Source organism: Rhyacophila brunnea, unplaced genomic scaffold (genome assembly GCF_057557595.1).
Source record: "Rhyacophila brunnea isolate RB1 unplaced genomic scaffold, BYU_Rbru_1.0 scaffold_13, whole genome shotgun sequence".
NCBI lineage: Eukaryota > Metazoa > Arthropoda > Insecta > Trichoptera > Rhyacophilidae > Rhyacophila > Rhyacophila brunnea.
Window position 1 is genome coordinate 5,941,483 of NW_028232785.1, and position 19,798 is coordinate 5,961,280.

Consider the following 19,798-nt stretch of genomic DNA (forward strand, 5'->3'; position numbering starts at 1 on the left):
TCGATAAAACACTTTCGCGCCGATTCGGCTAATGTGTTTAAACACGTGTTCCCATATAATGACTGTGCGATAGCTAAATCTAAGACTCCTGTGCAAGTGTAATTAATGATGTAATCCAACCAATGTCTGAAAAGTTAATGTAATTAAACGTCCCTGCGCAGGGAAATTGTCAAATCAAAAAGATGTGTTTAATATGATTAAACCCCGCGATGTCACACAACCTCAAATTAAGTGATGCCTTTGAAGAATGCTGCCAGCACACATGTGAGCTCTCCACCGTTCTTCTTGGCTTCACTACCTACCTACCTCATTCTAAGTTCGACAATTAATAATTTATAAAGAAATCATAGGTAATACTTGAGCTTTTTAAGTGGACTGTAATTATTTTGAGGGATGATGAGGAGTTCGGATAAAGGGGAGGGGGGTGATGAACAAGAATGCCAGACACTAACTTTTGTGATGATGTATGATGGCTCCGTGGTCTGGTTTCCACTTTTACTCGCGCGGTATTGTTGTTTTAGGGTCACCCGGTTCGTACACTCACGCACTTTGTGACAGTTTAATGGATTATTTATGTGAGGGTGTATGAACGATGATGATTGATTCTGAATGAGTCTGTATTTTTACTTAAGCGACGGAAAGCTATTAGAGGCCTGCTCATGCCCGCTATCAAGATGTAACTGCCTGTCTTTTTGCAACACGGGCCCCCATGACCCATAATAATTGCTCATTCATTGTCTGGTGACAATAACACTGGGGATTAGGAGGTGGGTGAGGAGAGAAGGAATTGAATGGGAATATAAATGGCTCAACCAGGTAATATAAAATATATGGAAATATAAGTAGGTAGATAGGTACCTACAATCTGACATTTTCAAATTAAGCATTTAGTACATAGAGTATGTATTCTATAAGCTTGCATGCCATTTTCCCCCTCGCTTCAGCATCCATCTCGTTCCGCCCATTGAAAACTTGCAACAGTTGAACGCGATGGCACATTGCTTTCCGTGTGACGCGTACACACGCCAGTTTATAGAATACAGACTGTAGGTACATATTATAGTAATAATTAATTGTCAATTAAGACATTTTATTCTGTTTATAGGTAGGTACTTAAGTATTAATAGACGTTGCCAAACAGCTGAAATGGATATGGGCGGGGCACATTGCTCGCCGAAATGACGACCGCTGGATAAATGCCGTCATCCAGTGTTACCCAAGGGCACGAAACGGCCACAGGGTTGCCCTAAAAGCCGCTGGATTGACGAACTGGTAAAGTTCGACGGAAATACGTGGCAGCGAATGACATAGGACCGAAAGAGTTGGAAAAAGCTTGGGAAGGCCTTCACCCAGCAGTGTATTGACCCCGGCTGATGATGATGATAGGTAAGTATTAGGTACCTACCTATTCTCTACGTCAGTTTGAATCGAACGGAAACTGGTTAGGTATAAATTATATTAAAAGAAGCAGAACTAATAGATAGGTAAGTACCTACTTCATAATAGGTATTATGTTTTATTTTTTTTATTTTATGTTTTCACCAAGAATATTATTTGACTGATTTCCGTCAATTACATTGAGCTACAATTTACAAGAATTTACAATCTGCCTGTAAAGTCGCCCAGTGTTATTATCGAACAAGATAGCAAGCAGATTGTAAACAGTCTACCGAGAAAAGTTGAAAGCCGGTCAACTTTAGACGCTACACGCCAGCGTATGGGTCTATTACGTCTGCGCTGTAGAGCGTAGTAGCGACCTCCCGGTAAAGAACGAACTACGTTCTGTCAAAATAGTCGCTAGCTTGCTGGCTTCTCAACGAATGGAAAGTTTTGTGTGCCATCATCAGAATCGCAGTAGCTGAATTGCCCGCTTTTAAATTCGCCAACAAACAGCTCGTAAAGTAGCTCAATGTAAGTGACGCATTGATGCCAATAAATAAGTTAATATTAATTTTGTGAAACGTCAATTCGAAAATTTTTAGTCTATTGGCTTCGGGTGTACAGTTAATACTGGTACCTACATTATCGATTTATTTTTGCCACGACTGTCTGACACTGGTTTAAATAGGCAGCTAAAATGGATATCAAACGCGAAATAGAAGAATTACAAGCTGATGCAGAAGGCCAACACTGGTTCGATGTCCCAATTTTACACCAAAACAGCTCTGACGGCGACACAAATATTAAGAAAGAAAAGGCTGACAATGTCAGCTGCACCTTTGAGGTTAGTTTTAAAAAAATATTTACTTATTTTGTGTTATATTTTAGTAATTTGGAATCCCCATGGTTTTGTAATGATGGCAATTATTATTACATATACATGTAATTGTTCTCTATCACCCTATAATCTTATCACGTAGATTGTTTTGATAGGTTCTGATGGAAGGTTTTATATCAATAATTGACATATTGTATTAGCTGACATTTTTAACAACTACCTATTTATTATCTTTATTGCCATTTTGTTGCGTCACTTTCAACGATAGTTGGGTTCATTCGATTTCATCTGAAGGCAGATCCAACTCAAGGAGAAGGTTAAATAATTGGTCATGAATTATTATTTTATCGACAGAAACAGTTTATCCCATGTAGACAATTATATTAAATCCGTTTTTTTGTCAGGGGAGATGCTTTTCAATCCATTAATTTAAAGTTTGATATTTTGATACATTTCGATACATCTTCATCACACAGTTAGTTGGGTTAGGTTAGGTGTGGTCTAAAAAAAATCGGTGTGTGTACCTACTTATGTACGCGCGATAGAAGTTATACTCCTTTGGCGTAACAAAACAAAATAAGCCGTTACCTGAGTCTATTAATATTACAGTGGATTAGGTTGATGAAAACGTACGCGATTCATCTGTCTCATATAGCACATAATAATTGTAATTTAATTATTGTATTGCACCAAAACTCATCTTTGTCATACAGCGGTTATAATCGATTCAGAAGTGTTGAAATTTTAATATATTTTTTTAATTATTTACTAACTCACCATTCACAAAATTTATTTATTTATTGATATATAATTTTACTCATAAACATATAGCCTCAAATCTTGATACACAATCTTTACAATGAAAAATAAATATACACTCCAATATAAATAAAGTTTTATGAATATAAATTAACAGTGTAGAACGTTAGTCTCTAGAAATTTGTTTATAAACATATTATGTATATAATAATATATTATGACACAATATTGGTTACGTTTACAACACGTGCTGTGTACTCGGTTGTATTGAACGACTAACTAAATGACACTATGTGCATGCGCATGTACCCCTGAGACCGAAATGAATATAATCATAATAATAAATTATGTGTTGCATCGGTGCGCGTAACGTCCGTCACATTCAAACGTGTTACATCAGCGCGCGCAACTTCGTCACACGCCAAAAATACACTGATCTTTTGTCCCAAATGTGCCTTATGAAGTATAACTTCAAAAGTTATAAAAGGTCACGCGGTCCTCTGCGGCACCATTACCAATGTGACATATAAATATGTTTAGGGTTCCCGGATGTCCTTTTTTACCCGGACTAGTCCTCCTTTTTAAGATCAATGTCCGTGTCTGGTATTTTTTTCATTGTTATCGAATAATGGGTAATGTGTCCTATTTTACCGCTATGAACATTTATGCTCCTATTTTGTTGTAGGCAATTGTTCCGATGTTACAAAATATTGTATTATGTTCATTTATTTGTATATTTCCATCAGTGGAGGTTGGCTGTTATAAATAGTGCCCACAATCATCCGTATGTGTTTTCTGTATGGTGTTGGTTGGTTTTTAATTCAGTTAATATCGTTAATATTCTATTTTATTCTTGATTAATCTCTGTGAACTCTGAATAAATGTATATAAATAATATGTTTCTATTTTATAATAAAACAATATTATAATATTACGTTTTTTCAGAGCATTGAAATGACACCGGCTAATATAAAACTTGAGGCTGATTCTGAACTTGTCGATTTCAAGAAGGAATCTGGTGATGACACTTTGAGCCAAATCAAATATGAACACCCGGAACCCGGTTGCTCATATTCGGAATACAAGCCAGTAGAACAGGTACTTATAGTCCTATAGAACTTATAGACGGCAACGATGGTCGAGCGGTTACTTCGTCGGCTAATCATGCGGGTACATACCTACCGCTTTAAAATTCACATGTTATTTTTGAATGTGTGCTTGCACTAGAGTATGGCCCTAACAGATGCAAGTAACTAACATCTATTTCTCGTAAAAATAAATCTGTTAATACAAACTCCACTGTAAAGATACCCATATCTTAGGATAAGACATCTATTTGGCCTATTAAACACAAGTAGTTTCAAAAGTATCTGGATTTTTACCTATTAAGGGCAGACGTGCTCAGCATGGGTCAAAATGGAGCTTTTATTCTATTTTCAAAGCATGATCCTGGACATTCCTTAAACGTTGTAGATAATCTATTTATATAATTTTGAAGCCTTATTATCCTTTATATTTATTTTAAACATTTGATGACTACATAAAGTATTTTTATTACATAAAATAGTATTCTTTTAAACTTCTCGCTCTAATGTTTTAGAATATAGTCATATTTCAGTACATAAATGTGCAGTGGTGTTATAGGTAAGCTCAACAGAATTGCCCTTGAGAATTGAAAATATGTTTTTTTTATATGTGGTCCGGAATTGTTGGTCTACTAGCAATATACAAAGGTCGCCGACAATGCTTGTGTCAAATGTAAATGGTCTCGAAATTAAATTTAAATCATAAACACGGTCGACGTGAAGACAGAATGGGGTGACCAAAAAATAATATCTTCTAATATAGGTAGGTACGTAAATGTTACTAAATTCAATTTGTTAATAACTGTTTGGGAGAAAGTATTGAAACCAATATGACGGTGACATTTTCAATTATGTGGTTACCACAATATAAACTTAATAATATATTAATAACTTTTTAACCTGAAATTGTCCGAGAATTAAACATACGAAGGATGTTGAAATGCATATCTACCTACATTTTTATTTCATGTGCTATCCAAAAAACATTAATAATGAATAGTATTTATTTTTAATGTGTAGGACCTACATATTAAAAATAATAGGTACTTATTGCGCAATTTTACTTTTATACAACTAGTGAAACAATAGGTAGGTAGTACCTACCATTGTTGTATGTAAAGCAAATAGACGAAATAATTTATATCATGAGTGCCTAAAAATAATTATTAACATACAGTCACCACACACATTTATTTTTTATTCGCCAGTCGGACTGGCAGGCAAAAAATAACGTCAGGGCTGTCGAAGACGTAATTATTTTGTACTTTTTAAGTTTTATTTATATTATTTAAGTTTTGTCCATCTAATATCCACTGCGGTTCACGTAGTGGCATGTACCTGTTTTTCTGGGGTCAACTAATTCAAAAAGTAAACACCCATAATAGAATTTTTCCAGTTTTGGTTGCATTATATTCCAACTCATTTCCGATTTTATTAATGGAAATTTCTCGGTGTACATAGTAAACAAACCTACGAATAAAAAAAGACAGGAAGGAACACATTGATTCATCGCAGTAAAAACTGGCAACCAAATTCAAAATTTTGGAAAGCGACGATTTTGCGTAAACAAATATCTTGTGGTCTGCACGTGTGCGGTAAACTTCGTATGTGTTTGTAATTTTGTGTATTTTTTCTTTGTGTATCATGCATTGTCGGCCATATTTTCCGGCCTTTCTGATTGCCGTGATTTTTTATTCGTAGAAACAAACAGCATTTTCTATTAGTTATATAAAGTCAACTTTGAGCTTTGAGCCGTGCTCACTCATGAATGTAATTCTTCATTTAAGTAAGTCTATATAAATTTTGATGTTATCTTGCAGAGAAAACAGTTATCTGACCTTTTCACTATATTATATACATGCAAATATAATGTTTTCAAATAATTGATATGGATTATATAATATATTCCATCGTATTATTTTCTCGAAATCATAAAGATACTATAATATAGTATTTGAGTATCAACCTATGTTCAATTTGAATTGGATTATAATAATAATATACCCGTAGATATATCAATAGTATGTTTGCTACGATATCCACCCAAGTTATCAGTATGTACTTGCACAGGTTTGATTAAAAACTATGATGAAATTAACATTTTACAAATATTATATTATTTTGACAGCCCTGTTTTCTGATCAGTGGACACGTGCAGGTGTTTATCAAATAATAATGTAAGATTTTCCACAATAATAATAATTTAGAAGGTCGACAAAAGTAATAATAATGTTTTTTTTTTAAATAAAATCTCTCATGATTAGTGATTTTTGCCAAAAGATCGATTTAAATTAACGTGCGTACGACGCCGAGGTCCATTTCATACTAAATTATATTTGAATACCGAGCTCTTCAGCCGCCCCTTAAGATTTTTTACATTTATTAATTTTTGAACGCATTTATAAAACCATCAGTATAATTTATATCGACATTATTATAGTGAAATATTTACGATAAAAAATTATATTGATAATCTCTGTGATACCAAATTTGACAATTAGGCATTTTATTATTTAAAAAATGGGCAAGATTAACACATTTGAAGATAATTTTAAAGATACTGATTATAAGCTATGTCTTTGACCATTCAAGTGTGATAAACATCCTACGAATCATTATCATCATAGAATCATTATTGGTTGGATGTTTATCACATTCATCAATATAACTTTTTCTCGTAAATATTTCACTATAATAATGTCGATATAAATTATACTGATGGTTTTATAAATGTGTTTAAGAAATAATAAATGTAAAAAATCTTAACACCACTGCACATTTCAAAATATAGCGGTCAGTAACTTTTATTTCTTTTCAGCGAAATGGTTATCTATTGATTCAATTACCTATATTTTTTAACCTATCAAAGCAATATAGCTATCTCTTCAATCAATTTTGCAATTGATAATAATATGTCTCCCGCGTATGAATTTTAAACCTCAAATTTCGACGCCATTTTCTCAATTCTCGTGTACACTTCCAATAATTCTAAATTTCATCCTTAATTTTTTTTATTGAGTAACCTATCAATTCATGGTGGAAATACATTGTATTATTGAATATTTGAAAAAGTTGAAAATGGCCCTCTGAGGCGGACGAGCCGGTCGAGATTCATTTATTAAAAGTGAAAAACGTGCCATACAAATTAAATTAAATTATAAATTATTTCATCGTATAAATTATGGAAATCAGACCGCAAGATAATTTATTCCCTGGTGAATCTCCCCAATGGTGGCCGCGCGACTTAAGCGTGGGAAGTCTCAGGTTCAAATCCTGGGTCTGGCAAGTACACGTCATATTGTTTTTCAATTTGTGTCTGTCAGGGTATGGACCTAATAGGTTGAGCAAGTGGCTGACACCCATTTCTCGTAAAAAACAAAATCTGTTAATACAAACCTCTACTCTGAAGGCCAATATGATCCTATTAGGATCGGACATGGTCGAAAGTAGAAAAAAGAATATTCTTTTGCTCTTATTTGATTAAAATAAATGATCTTTTATTATAATATAATATATTATATTATTTTTCTAGTTAACCGCTACGGGCAATGTGGTTGAAGAAATACCCGTTCATTTTAATGACATACAGATTGATGAGCAAAACATAAAAAGTGACCTCCTGGATTATACTGCAAGGTTACCAATTAACGTCATTTGTCACTCTGCTGAGAGTGATGTAACCCAATCCGATGAAAACGTCCAAGAAAAACAAATGATTAACACCAATACAAATGCAAAATCATTTAAATGTAAAACATGTGATTACGCATGCGTCCAACCGTCCCTCATGAAAAGACATAACATGACTCATTCTAATGAAAAGCCATTTAAATGTGATGTATGTGATTTCTCGTGTGCACGTCCGATAAAATAAAATTACACAAAATGACTCATTCTAATGAAAAGCCATTTAAATGTAATAGTTGTAATTACTCATGCGTTCAATCTTTCCAATTGAAAAAACATAAATTATCTCATTCTGAAGAAAAGCCATTTAAATGTAAGGAATGTAATTACTCATGCAAACAATTCTATAGCATAAAATTACACATTATGACTCATTCTGGTGAAAAGCCATTTAAATGTGATACATGTAATTACTCATGTACTCTATCTTCCCTCATGAAAAGACATAAATTGTCTCATTCCAAAGAAAAGCCATTTAAATGCGATATATGTAATTACTCATGTGTACAATCTGGTAAATTGGCAGAACATAAAATGACTCATTCTGGTGAAAAGCCGTTTAAATGTGTCGAATGTAGTTATTCTTGCGTTAGATCTTCCGACATGAAAAGACATGAAATGTCTCATTTGGAAGAGAAGTCTTTCAAATGTAACGAGTGCAGTTTTTCAACTAAAACATCTGGTGGCTTGAAAAAACATAAAATGAGTCATCCTAGTGATAAGCCATTCAAATGTAAACAATGTAGTTACTCATGCATACGACCCCAAGACATGAAATCACACAAAATGACCCATACGGGTAAAAAGCCATTTTCGTGTGATCGATGTGATTATACATGTGTAGCGTCTACTCCGATGAAATTACATAAAATGACCCATTCAGGGGAAAAACCATTAAAATGTGACATATGTGTATATTCATGTATACAGTCAAGTCGTATGAAATTTCATAAAATGAGTCATTCTGGCGAAAAGCCAGTTACCTGTGATGAATGCACATACTCATGCAATCGATCCACTGATATGAAAAGACACAAAATGACTCATTCTCGTGAAAATATTTTGTAATATATTGAAAGGTATTCCTTACGTTAAGGATCTGGTACCAAAAATAACCAAATAAGTTTGTTGGTCATTTTTCAAAAGTGTTCTTTACCATTTTACATAATACGATAAAATGGTATTAAGTCTTTAATTGAGACATTAGAAGAGCATGTTTCTGTAATGCATTTCGCAATCCTAGTTTTAAACTATTACAAGTCAAAAAATTGACATTTTGAGTTAATAATGCAGAAAGGATGAAAATATCATTATTTATCTGGTCAAAGACTATCACAAGTCTGAATGAATTCTACGGAAACACAAGACAGAAATAATAGGCTCTAATTTTTATAAATAGTATTGTGTGGTATTTAAAGACTATGCTATTTTGAGTTGTTATGGTCTTAAATTAGGATTCAAAATTTTAACGAGTTTATGACTATTACATCTTGAATGATCATACTAGGTCAGGAATGGACAATGTAAATAAAACTTGTGTTGTGGTCACATCGGTGACTGGCCATTCTGAAAACATTGAAAATTTGAAAGTAGTTGATAAATACAGTAATAAATAAAACAAGCAGTGATGGAATCATAGAAAAGGATCTTAGAGGAACACATGAAAATCATATGAAAATTTATACCGAATTAAAACAATATGTTAGAGATCACATCAATAGCATTCCTATGGTAGAATCCTACTTCCAGTCAAAAGCCATTCAAATGTGATCTGTCTGATTATTCGTGTATAGAGAGCAGCGGGATAAAAAAAAACACAAAATGATACATGCGGCCGAAAAGTCATTTCAATGTGAGCAATGTGATTACTCCTGTATAAAGTCTAGCAGGATGAATAGACACAAAATGACACATTCTGGTAAAAAAAAAAAACATTTAAATGTGACCAATGTAATAACTCATGTATACGACTTGATGGGTTAAAAGTCCACAAAATGATACATTCTGGTGAAAAGCCATTTAAATATGACCAACGTAATGACTTATTAATAAAATCACTCTGGAAAATAATATTTTAATTTTATGAGTTACTTCATAATATTTTCATCGATTATATATATATTTAAGTATCCATATTCAAATGTATGTTGACAAGAAATCTGAGGTGGTTAACTTACAATTCATACAAATAGACCCTGGGGACCTTCTGCTTTCAAAACGGTCGACTGCAATCGGTCATCGATGCAACAGGTGTCTGTCGTTTATCTGAGTACCAACCTAAATCAGTGTATGAGCATACAAATTGTTATGAAGTACGTTCCTACTAAAAAATGGTTTCTTCTGGAGAAATATACATATTTGGCAACACTGTTTCGCTGACAAATCATAAACGCTACAGACTATACAAAACAAATCTCCTATAACAATCACAGATGCCTAACGGTTTGTACGCAATACCGCTCCTCATAGAAACTTGAACGTACTCGAACATTCTAAAAAATTCTACAGCTCCATGACTGCAGACTTCCCAAACCAGTCGATCAAAGATCTAAACAATTACAATCCAGCCATCTCCACCGAATTTTCGAGGCCACGAGCAATACTGCTCTTAAAGTCTTCTTAGTCTATATTTTCTTCCCTGTAGTAAAGTTGGAGACAATAATAAGAGAGACCATTTTTTTAGTTCCCTCATCATATGCATAGTATAAAAAATAAAATATTACCCTGTGCTGACTCAGTCAATTTGAAGGAGAAACCACTGTAGTTATATCCCCTATTTTCCCATCTCTTCTTTTTGTTTTTCATTTCTTTCCTTCATACCCTCGACAAAGTGCCATGCGCTCTTTGTTAAGGTATACAAACGTTAGTACTAGAGGTGACGAGGAAAAAAGGCCACATGGCCTTGGTGCCTAATATTATACCTATATATAATTGAAATTGTATTGCTCTGTGTGAACTTGTATTAAAAATATCAGTCTTCTTTGTTGGCGCGAGAGAAATAAAATAATTACTCTCTCTCGTTTTAGTATATTATTCTCGTTACTGTTTGCTTCAGAGTATGTTGTTCTGGCGTGTTTGATTAGTGGTGTTTTCCGTTTAGAAGGAAAGATCGTAATGTATTCCACACGTGTTTTCTTATTTCTCTTATTACCTATATATTGATAGGCAGTATAAGTTTTTATATTATTAAGATAGTACTTAAAATGTCATGCGAAATTATCGATTACCTACAGTTTGTACCTACTATACAGAATCTTCCGTCATGTCTACTTACATGACAGCTGATATTATGTTAACTTAAGAAGAATGTGGTTTCATTAAATAGTGTTTTGAAAATTTCTAACGTCTTTTATTTGCCAATTATAATCGCATACCTAGATGTATCTTATGTCTCAAGTATTGAACTACAATGTATGATTTAAGCATAGAAATAAGATCACCAACACAAAGTTTTACATAAGCACATAATTTTGAAAAACACTTTCTGAGAAAATATAATTATTATAACCAATAGAAAATCTTTTTGAAAAAAGTAAGCCACTCCGGCAGGGAATTGAACCCTGCATCTCCTGGGCTTACGCCCCGTCCGTTGCATTTTCCTCTATGCTACACGGTGACGTACTAATTATTGGGACAAATTTTAACTATTGGCCTTTTTAAGACCTAGGTACTCAGCGTTCTTCTAAATCAATTCAAATCAAATCAATAATCAGAATGGTACATTTTTAAATCTTTTGAATTATTCGTTGAAAATAAAAAATAGTTAATTACAAAGTTTTACTATTTTACCGAGGTCTCTCTTCTCTTCTTGTTCGTGCACTCATGGCTGAGGATCGTGACCACATTTAAATTTCGCCATCCTTTGAGCGACCAAGACTTTCCATCCTTCTCGATCTTCCGCTTCTCTCAGGGCAGAATGGATGGTGCCCCAGTCAGCTCTTTCACTTGGTCGCTCCATCGCGCAGACGCTCTTCCTCTGCTTCGCCTTCCCTGGAGGCTACCCAAAACTACCAGTGTCTCCAGGTTGTCCGGTCCGCGCCTGACAATATGTCCAAAAAACTGCAGAATTCTTCTGACATATCGTCGAGATTTAGTCTCTAGTCTCTGGATGATTGACTGGTTCGTCCTGTGCTCCGTCCAAGAAATGCGAAGCCGTTCTCTTGCCTTCAGGGTCCACGACTCGACTCCGTATAGAAATATCGAGAAAACTAATGTTTGCACAAGCATCTTTTTTGTGGCAATCGAAATTCCTAGGTAGGTATAGTTATACTTTTTTGAATTAACCAAATTAGATAAGGGACATTATAAAAAATATAAGAGAATACCTATATAAACCTAGAACACATTTTGCTTAACAAAATACATAATAAAAATAGCTACATACCTACTTAATATTAAGGAATGATGAGGTGTGTGGAGATAATGTCGTAGGAGAGAGTTCACTTAATCGTTACAAGAATAAATATATTCAATGATAATTATTATAATCCCAAGATTAATCGGACCGTGAGACTGGACTCGAATATATGCCGGTTGACTGAGTCGAGTGACCGGACTCGTGATGAGTGGGTAGTAAAATTATGGAACGTTCTAGCTATTTTTATACAAATCGACAATTGCAAGGCAAAAAGGGATAAGCGACAGTTTTGATGAAATTGAGTTATATATAATATCATTGAAATCGCCTGACTTTCTGTGTCAATTGGGCTATATTTCGTGTCCTAACGATGACTTTTGTGTCGCGTATATCAACGGTAATTTGGAGACCAACAAGTGATATTTTATTACTAACCAAAAAAAAATTGACTAGTTGGTAATTTGTGGTGGTTAGTTTAGATTGACCCAACAAAGGTATACGCTCCTTTACTTAAATGCTCAACTCATCTAGTTTTTTTTGAACGTGATAAATTTGTCTGAAGTTGGTTAGATTGTTTAACCTCGCAGTAGGTAATATAATCTTTGCATGGCCATTATTATTTTATGTCTGCACCTCTAAAAACCATATAATATAGGTAGCTTAGATAGTTTTTCCTGATTTTTATTTGCGTGGGTAAACATTGTCGCTTAGCTATCCCTTTTTACCTAAATACAGATTGCAAATTGTTTTGGCGGTTAGGAGGTTATTACTTACCTACATTTTTTTAAATCAGAACTGGCATTTAAGCTTCTGCACCGCGATTTCCTAACTATCGTCTCGTGTGTCAGCCGACGACATGACGTAATTGTGACATCAGCCAATACACGCTCGAGGCATGCCGCCCAGCACACAGTGCTCACCGTAGATATTATTATGATGAAACACCTATATGTGTATGGTGACAATGAATAACGCCACTGTCTGACCAGCGTTATTTTCTCGAATGCTATTATCACTCCGGTAGTACGTCACAATGATGTCATATGACGTCATGTCGACCGGGCGGCTTGCACTCGCAAGTTCTAACATAGGGCATAAAATTACAAACTTAAATCAACTTGAGATAGGTATGAACATTGTCATATTATATTTCCTACGCACGATAAACAAAGTGTCGCTTGAGCTGTATTCGAACAAGCATCTTTAGGCTGCGATCCCGACCTAACCCCAGTACGCCGCATTTTGTGAGTCAAGCGCTACCACCTACTGAATTACAGCCAAACACTCCTACATCATCTACATTACTTGTTCAGTAAGATGCTTTAGGCCCGTTTCAGACGGGACACCGGTGTCGCGCTCGTATATAATAAGGAGGCATTTGTAGGTATTCGAAGAAAGGGGCCTTTGTATTTTGTTTATGAACGCCCCAGAGCTAATGAGTCAATGCGTGTCCGGTACATTTTTCCATGGGCCGCTACATTCTCAAGCCGCCGATACACTTGTTTTTATTACTGCAATGTTCTAATTATTATAACGCGAAATTATACGTTGACTCATTACCTCTGGGGCGTTCATAAACATATTACAAAGGCCCCTTTATTCGAACACAAAGGCCTCCCATAATATATACGAGCGTGACACCGGTGTCCCGTCTGAAACGGCTCTTAGTTACAGACAAAATGAATGAGGATTTCAGTGAATCTAGAAAGTAACCTTCCATCTCTCATGCAACAGAGATAGGTACAAGATGATGGTGCTGGTCCATTAAATATATCCCTTGTGATGCCCAGTGCTCGAAATGGACCGGAGCACACCGGAGCGCCGTTCCGGTTCGTGAAATCTATAAAGTTATAGCTCCGTCTCGTGGACAAAATAATTTGACCGTCTGAGCTAGATATGCCATATTACAAAAAAATCTGTCACACTTATGTTTATAAAATACACATAAAATTTGATAAACATGTTAATATCATCAGAAAATTTTCGAGCGCTCCGGTTCGTAAACTTTTCCATTTCGAGCGCTGGTGATGCCGTTAGGTTTTGTTCATGTGTCCATCTCAGCGAGGTATGGCGGCGTACCTATATAATTATTTGTTCTGGACAAAGACTTTTTACAAAGCATCACTGTCAGGTAACCAAGGAAGTTATATTAATTTTATTGCTCCTGGGTCTGGCGGGTACACCTATTATTTTTCAAATTGTGTATGAGTCAAAGTATGGACCTAATAGGTTGAGTAAATGGGTACCTCAATAATATATATTATATTGACTTAAGAGCGTACATAAGTGAAACGGCAAATAATTTTCAACAGTATATGGAACGAAATTTCGCAATCGTCGCCAATTGGAGACTGAAAGTCGAGGTGTGAGCACGTCAATTTGTTTTGTAATGGCGTCGGAGGAATATATTCTTAAATCGTGTAAAGATGACTAAAAATCGTTCCGCATGTACTTGATAAAGAAAACATGTCAATGAATATACTATTATTATTACTAATATAATAATAAACATAAGATTGAAAGGACGCATGTTGAATTTTTATGACAAATTATATTTCCTTCGGCTCGCGTCATTTACACAATCTGCGCATCGCCTAGTCACGATCATTTTAGACCATACCTCAGCTGAAGTATAGCCTTAAATTACTATTTATATTTTGGGTGTCCTCTATTATAAGAATATCGAGTCTACCAGTCATAGGAGGTACCCAAAAAAGCAAATTAATCAACTATGGATTTTGTTGTGTTTAAAAAAAATGGCCTGAATCCATCCACTGCTGGATAAAGGTCTCTCTTAGCTGATTCCACTTCCCTCGGTCCTGTGCGCTGCGTTGCCATGTACTTCACTTCTGCAGGACTTACCCATTTCATCGATCGAAAATTTAATATATTGGTACCTAGCTACCTACCTACCTGAAAATAAAAGACGTAAAGTATGCATAGCTCTAAATTATTAAATTTAAAACTTCTTTCAATCTACAAAGTACAGCAGTCAGTATTATTAAGGCAAACCAATTGATAGACAATACCTACCCGAAGAAAATTAGATATCGTTTTGGAGAGATATCTTTCGGCCATTGACATAATTATTGAATTATTCTGATCCAGAATAAATTATTTAGGGCGCCACCGATGCTTTTAACCTGATGCGTGCCACGGACAAATTAACTCGCCAAAGCATGTATGTCGCGTAGGCCACGAACGAATATATTCGCGGGTTCTTGTAAAGTTGTAAACGTCATAACTTCTGAATAAACATTCTGTGTATATTTTCTAAACAATATTAATTTATCATTTTAGTGTGAAAATATTCACGATAAACTTGAAACACATGATGTGTTGCTAAATTTTCACAAATATTAAATTTAGCATTCCGTTCCTATTTCATATTTTTTAAAGGATTTATTTTATTTAGAAAATAGCTGGCATACAAGTGTCCACCTAATAATAATTGGCTGGCAGTGATAAGGTTAAGTACCTACTTGAAACACAAAATTACATCTGTGCAATTATGACTAGCAAATAAAAGACATTTGAATTCTCAAATAACTATTTATTGAAACAACTTTCTTCTGAAGTTAGCATAATATCTGTCATGTACGTAGACATGACGCAAAATTCTATATACCTAATAGATACCTAGTACAAACTTTATTCGATAATTTTGGATTACATTTTGCAGCATTAACATTATATAAAAACTTAAGACAATCGATACATAATAACATAATTAAAACGAAAATCGTGGGGACTTCCTACATTCCGATTGTTTCTTTAACACATCAGCACGGCTGGTCAAACACGTCCGTGTTTTAACAACTCCGAAGCAAACAGTAACGAAAGAAAAATAATTTCATTTCCGACACGTCAACAAGGAATATTATTACTTAGTTTTAATACTAGTTTCCAGAGCGCGAGTGTTGCATGCTATAAATAATTTCTACCTACAAGAATCTATTTTTTAGTATGAACGTACTAAGTTGAACAGCATTCACCTGTTTCATCAGTCAAGCGACGAACGATTTCAGCTGTAGTTTTGAAAGCGGAGGTCCCCAGGGTCTAAATGACTCGAAACCCAGAGGACAGACGATATAATTCGATGACATATTATTCAAACCTTCCTTTAACTGACTTATTCAGATCAGATGCCACGAGCATATACACGGCAATAGGTAGCATGTCAAACCCAAACATATTTTAAATACAATATTTTTAATGTTTTTATATAGGTACGTAATGAATATTAATGATAATTAAAACTGTTAATAATAAGTATATATTTTAAATATTGACACAACAATGTAAATATGTCACAAGAATGATTCTCTTTATGTCCTTTCATGTGACCAGACAGTGGATGTGTGATGACGTCGGTCATAGTTAAATGCCTGTTCACAAGAATGGGTCATTTGAGTGCTAGATTTCAAAATCAGCCAAGTCCACCTTTAGGTATTTTTGACTTCTTTATGAATTGCTAAAGAACTACTGCTTTTTAACATTTCCGCATTATCGAAATGTGGAATTTATTAATTTTTGAAATAATACAAACTTTCACCCTTGTGACTGTGTAGTTTACAAGACAAAAAGCTGTTTTTCTCCTATTCATCAATTATGGACATGGCTGATTTTGAAATTTAGCGACACAATTTTTATGTTGTTTCATAGCGACACACCTCTAGGACATTGGTCCTCTACTGACGTCCACCCTGGAATAATTGCTAGGCCTAAACATGTAACCAAATCCAATAGGCACTTGATCACCAAAAAAAAAACTACCGTTAAGGATTATAACATTCTAGATTAATTGTACAATATACATTTGATTAATCTTAATGTAGAAATTAAACGGCGTGTGTTGATAAATAACTATAGAGTCATGTAAGTACGTGAGTCAGTTTGGACCGTACGCGAGAAATGCAGGTCCCATTCTCATTAGCAGTACCCACCTGCCATTCAAATCTAAAAAGTCTGGATTAAAAGACAATTTCTATCAGAGGTGTGTGCAGCCATACATACATCAACTCAAAAATATAAATTTTCCTAACATTTCCCTTTATCACTAATTATATTAACCCACGCATAAAGTAATTAACTTTACTCCAACTCTTTCGAACGTCTGTGGACTTTACAAATAATTAAAAACCACATAAATTATTAGTGCATAGAGCCAATGACATTATTAATGGGAAAAGCACTCAGTAAAGAAACTAGAAAGTAAATTCGCGCATAGCGACATTCGCACATGTATAGGTAGACGTCACGCAATTTCCATTATGCGATATCACGCATCGGGAATTTATAGCAATATCACCTTTATTGTAATGGCGTTAGAACAGTGTTTCTAGTGTCAATGTTCATTTGAGCGAACCCGTTCGAACCGAACCATTCGGCAGATCCCACAAAAAGCATCGGGAATTTATAGCAATATCACTTTTATTGTAAATAGCGTTAGAACAGATTTTGCTATTCGGCAGACCCGACAATAAAGTGAGTGTCTTTTTTTCTTCCAGATGCTTCGTCCATATAAATGTCATTGCATAAAGCCATAACAAATTTAACGCTGGAATATCCATCATAAATGGACCGATTACGAGAGGCATTATTGCCTAGGAATGGACCTCTATAAATAAAAGCCACAGGTGGTCGAAACGGGGGCACAGTCGGAAAAGATCAAGAATCCCGAAACCACGTCGGTTTCTAATTAATCTCAATGACGTCATATTTGAGACGTAACGGATTAGGCCTAGCGTAATTACGCGGCGTCCATCCAAGCTTATATTGTTGACAGACAACCTAGTACTTTTTATTGAAAAAAAATGACAAGGTTAACTGAGTAAATAACGACGATCGAAACTCTCAGTCCACATATGTTTAACAAAAATATTATTATGTTTTAGACCGTAACTTTAAGTAAATACCTTCGGATAAGAACATGCACACGTAACGCTATTCATGCATTTCAATCAAAAATGAAATAAACCGTTTTAAATGTAGTTAGCCTTTTTTCGATAAGGAAAGATTAATTTGAGTAGGTATTGAAAATATACATGAATATTAACGACAAGTACTATTAAAACGTCTCATTATAATATCAAAATTATTGATATCTACATCTGACGTGTACTTTCGTAAACAGACGCCATATTATGTATAGTATATCAATAAAAAATATACAAATTATGCCACTGTGGCACAATTTATCACCGTGCGATAATTTACAATTAACACACTATACTTAAGTACAGAGGAAAGACCAATGGTAAATATAGCAGACAACGACGCCGCATTTCACGGTTTAAGAATCTCCGTGATTGCAGCTTCACCGAACTGTACCGAGTAGTCACAAATATCGCCCTGATAAAGGTCGGCCTCCGTTAGGGGATGGCACGAAAAGAAGAATAACATGACCATTAACTACCTATTTAAATGTTATTTTACAATTACTTTATAATAAAATTATTCAATTTACGTTGTACGGTTTGCATACTATTACCATTGTATGACAATAAAAAATATTTAAAAAAAATATACAGACCATTTGTTTATTTTGTAAATGAGTTTGATACTCATTTCTAAACGTTCACAGTGTTCTTAAAGGCTTAAAATTATTCGGTAAGTCTTAACAAAACAGCAAGTATTTTATTAAAATAGTGGCAATTATTTAATGGTAACAGCAAAGCGATTATCTACATAATATTACAACGCATTTATTAAATTTTTCACCAGTATGCATCGTTTCGTCGCAAGCACCTATATGAACACACCTCTCATGTGGAAGGTTTTTCAGAAGAATGTGTCATTATATGCGTGCTTTAAGATATTAAAGTTGTGAGCAACTATAAGCGCACACAAAGCATCATAAAGGTTTGTCATCAATTTGTGTCATTTATGTACTTTAAGATAACTGAGGCGCGAGCATCTATATGAACACACATTGCATTTATGGAGTATTTCACCAGTAGGCATGTGTCATTTTATGTATTTTAGGACTAATGAGTGTTGAGCATTTATATGAACACACCTTGCATTTATAGGTATTTTAACCTGTATGTGTCATTTTATATTTTTGAGGATCGCGGAGTAGCAAACATATATATTAAAATACATGGCATTCAAAAGGCTTTTCACCAGTATGTGTCATTTTATGTGTTTTAAGATGACAAAGTCGCGAGCATCTATATGAACACACATTGCATTTATAAGGTTTTTAACCAGTATGTGTCATTTTATGTCTTTTAAGACTACTAATATTCGAGCATATATATAAGCACACATTGCATTTATATGGTTTTTCACCAGAATGTGTCATTTTATGTACTTTAAGATGACTTAGTTGATTGCACCTGTATGAACCCACATTTCATTTATAAGGTTCTTCACCAGTATGTGTCATTGTATGTCTTTTAAGATTACTAAAGTTCGAGCATCTATATGAACACACATTGCATTTATAAGGCTTTTCAGCAGTATGTGTCATTTTATGTATTTTAAGATAACTAGATTCCAAGCATCTATAGGAACATACAATGCATTTATAAGGCTTTTCACCAGTATGTGTCATTTTATGTCTTCTAAGATTATCAAATTTCGAGCATCTATATGAGCATACATTACATTTATAAGGTTTTTCAACAGTGTGTGTCATTTTATGTCTTTTAAGATTTCGAAGTAACAAGCATTTATATGAACACA

The 19,798-nt window shown here is 34.4% G+C and overlaps 2 protein-coding genes across 2 annotated transcripts in view; both read left to right on the plus strand.

The window, feature by feature from the left end:
* The window catches only part of LOC147076245 (RNA polymerase-associated protein CTR9 homolog), a 578,712-nt gene that overhangs the window by 332,674 nt on the left and 226,240 nt on the right, over window positions 1-19,798 (plus strand). The gene's annotated exons all lie outside the window — the stretch shown is intronic.
* LOC147076260 (uncharacterized) lies at window positions 2,003-11,081 on the plus strand. Its single transcript, XM_085941219.1, has 3 exons — window positions 2,003-2,224; window positions 3,923-4,075; window positions 7,595-11,081. The coding sequence occupies exons 1-3, from the start codon at window positions 2,078-2,080 to the stop codon at window positions 7,934-7,936; spliced, it is 642 nt and encodes a 213-aa protein (XP_085797345.1). The 5' UTR covers window positions 2,003-2,077; the 3' UTR covers window positions 7,937-11,081.

What these genes read in the sequence shown, in the direction of transcription:
- LOC147076260 (XM_085941219.1), top strand. Translation starts at nt 2,078, where the DNA reads ATGGATATCAAACGCGAAATAGAAGAATTACAAGCTGATGCAGAAGGC. An exon ending in ATGTCAGCTGCACCTTTGAG is followed by an intron (nt 2,225 to 3,922) that starts GTTAGTTTTAAA and finishes ACGTTTTTTCAG; the next exon opens with AGCATTGAAATGACACCGGC. An exon ending in AATACAAGCCAGTAGAACAG is followed by an intron (nt 4,076 to 7,594) that starts GTACTTATAGTC and finishes TTATTTTTCTAG; the next exon opens with TTAACCGCTACGGGCAATGT.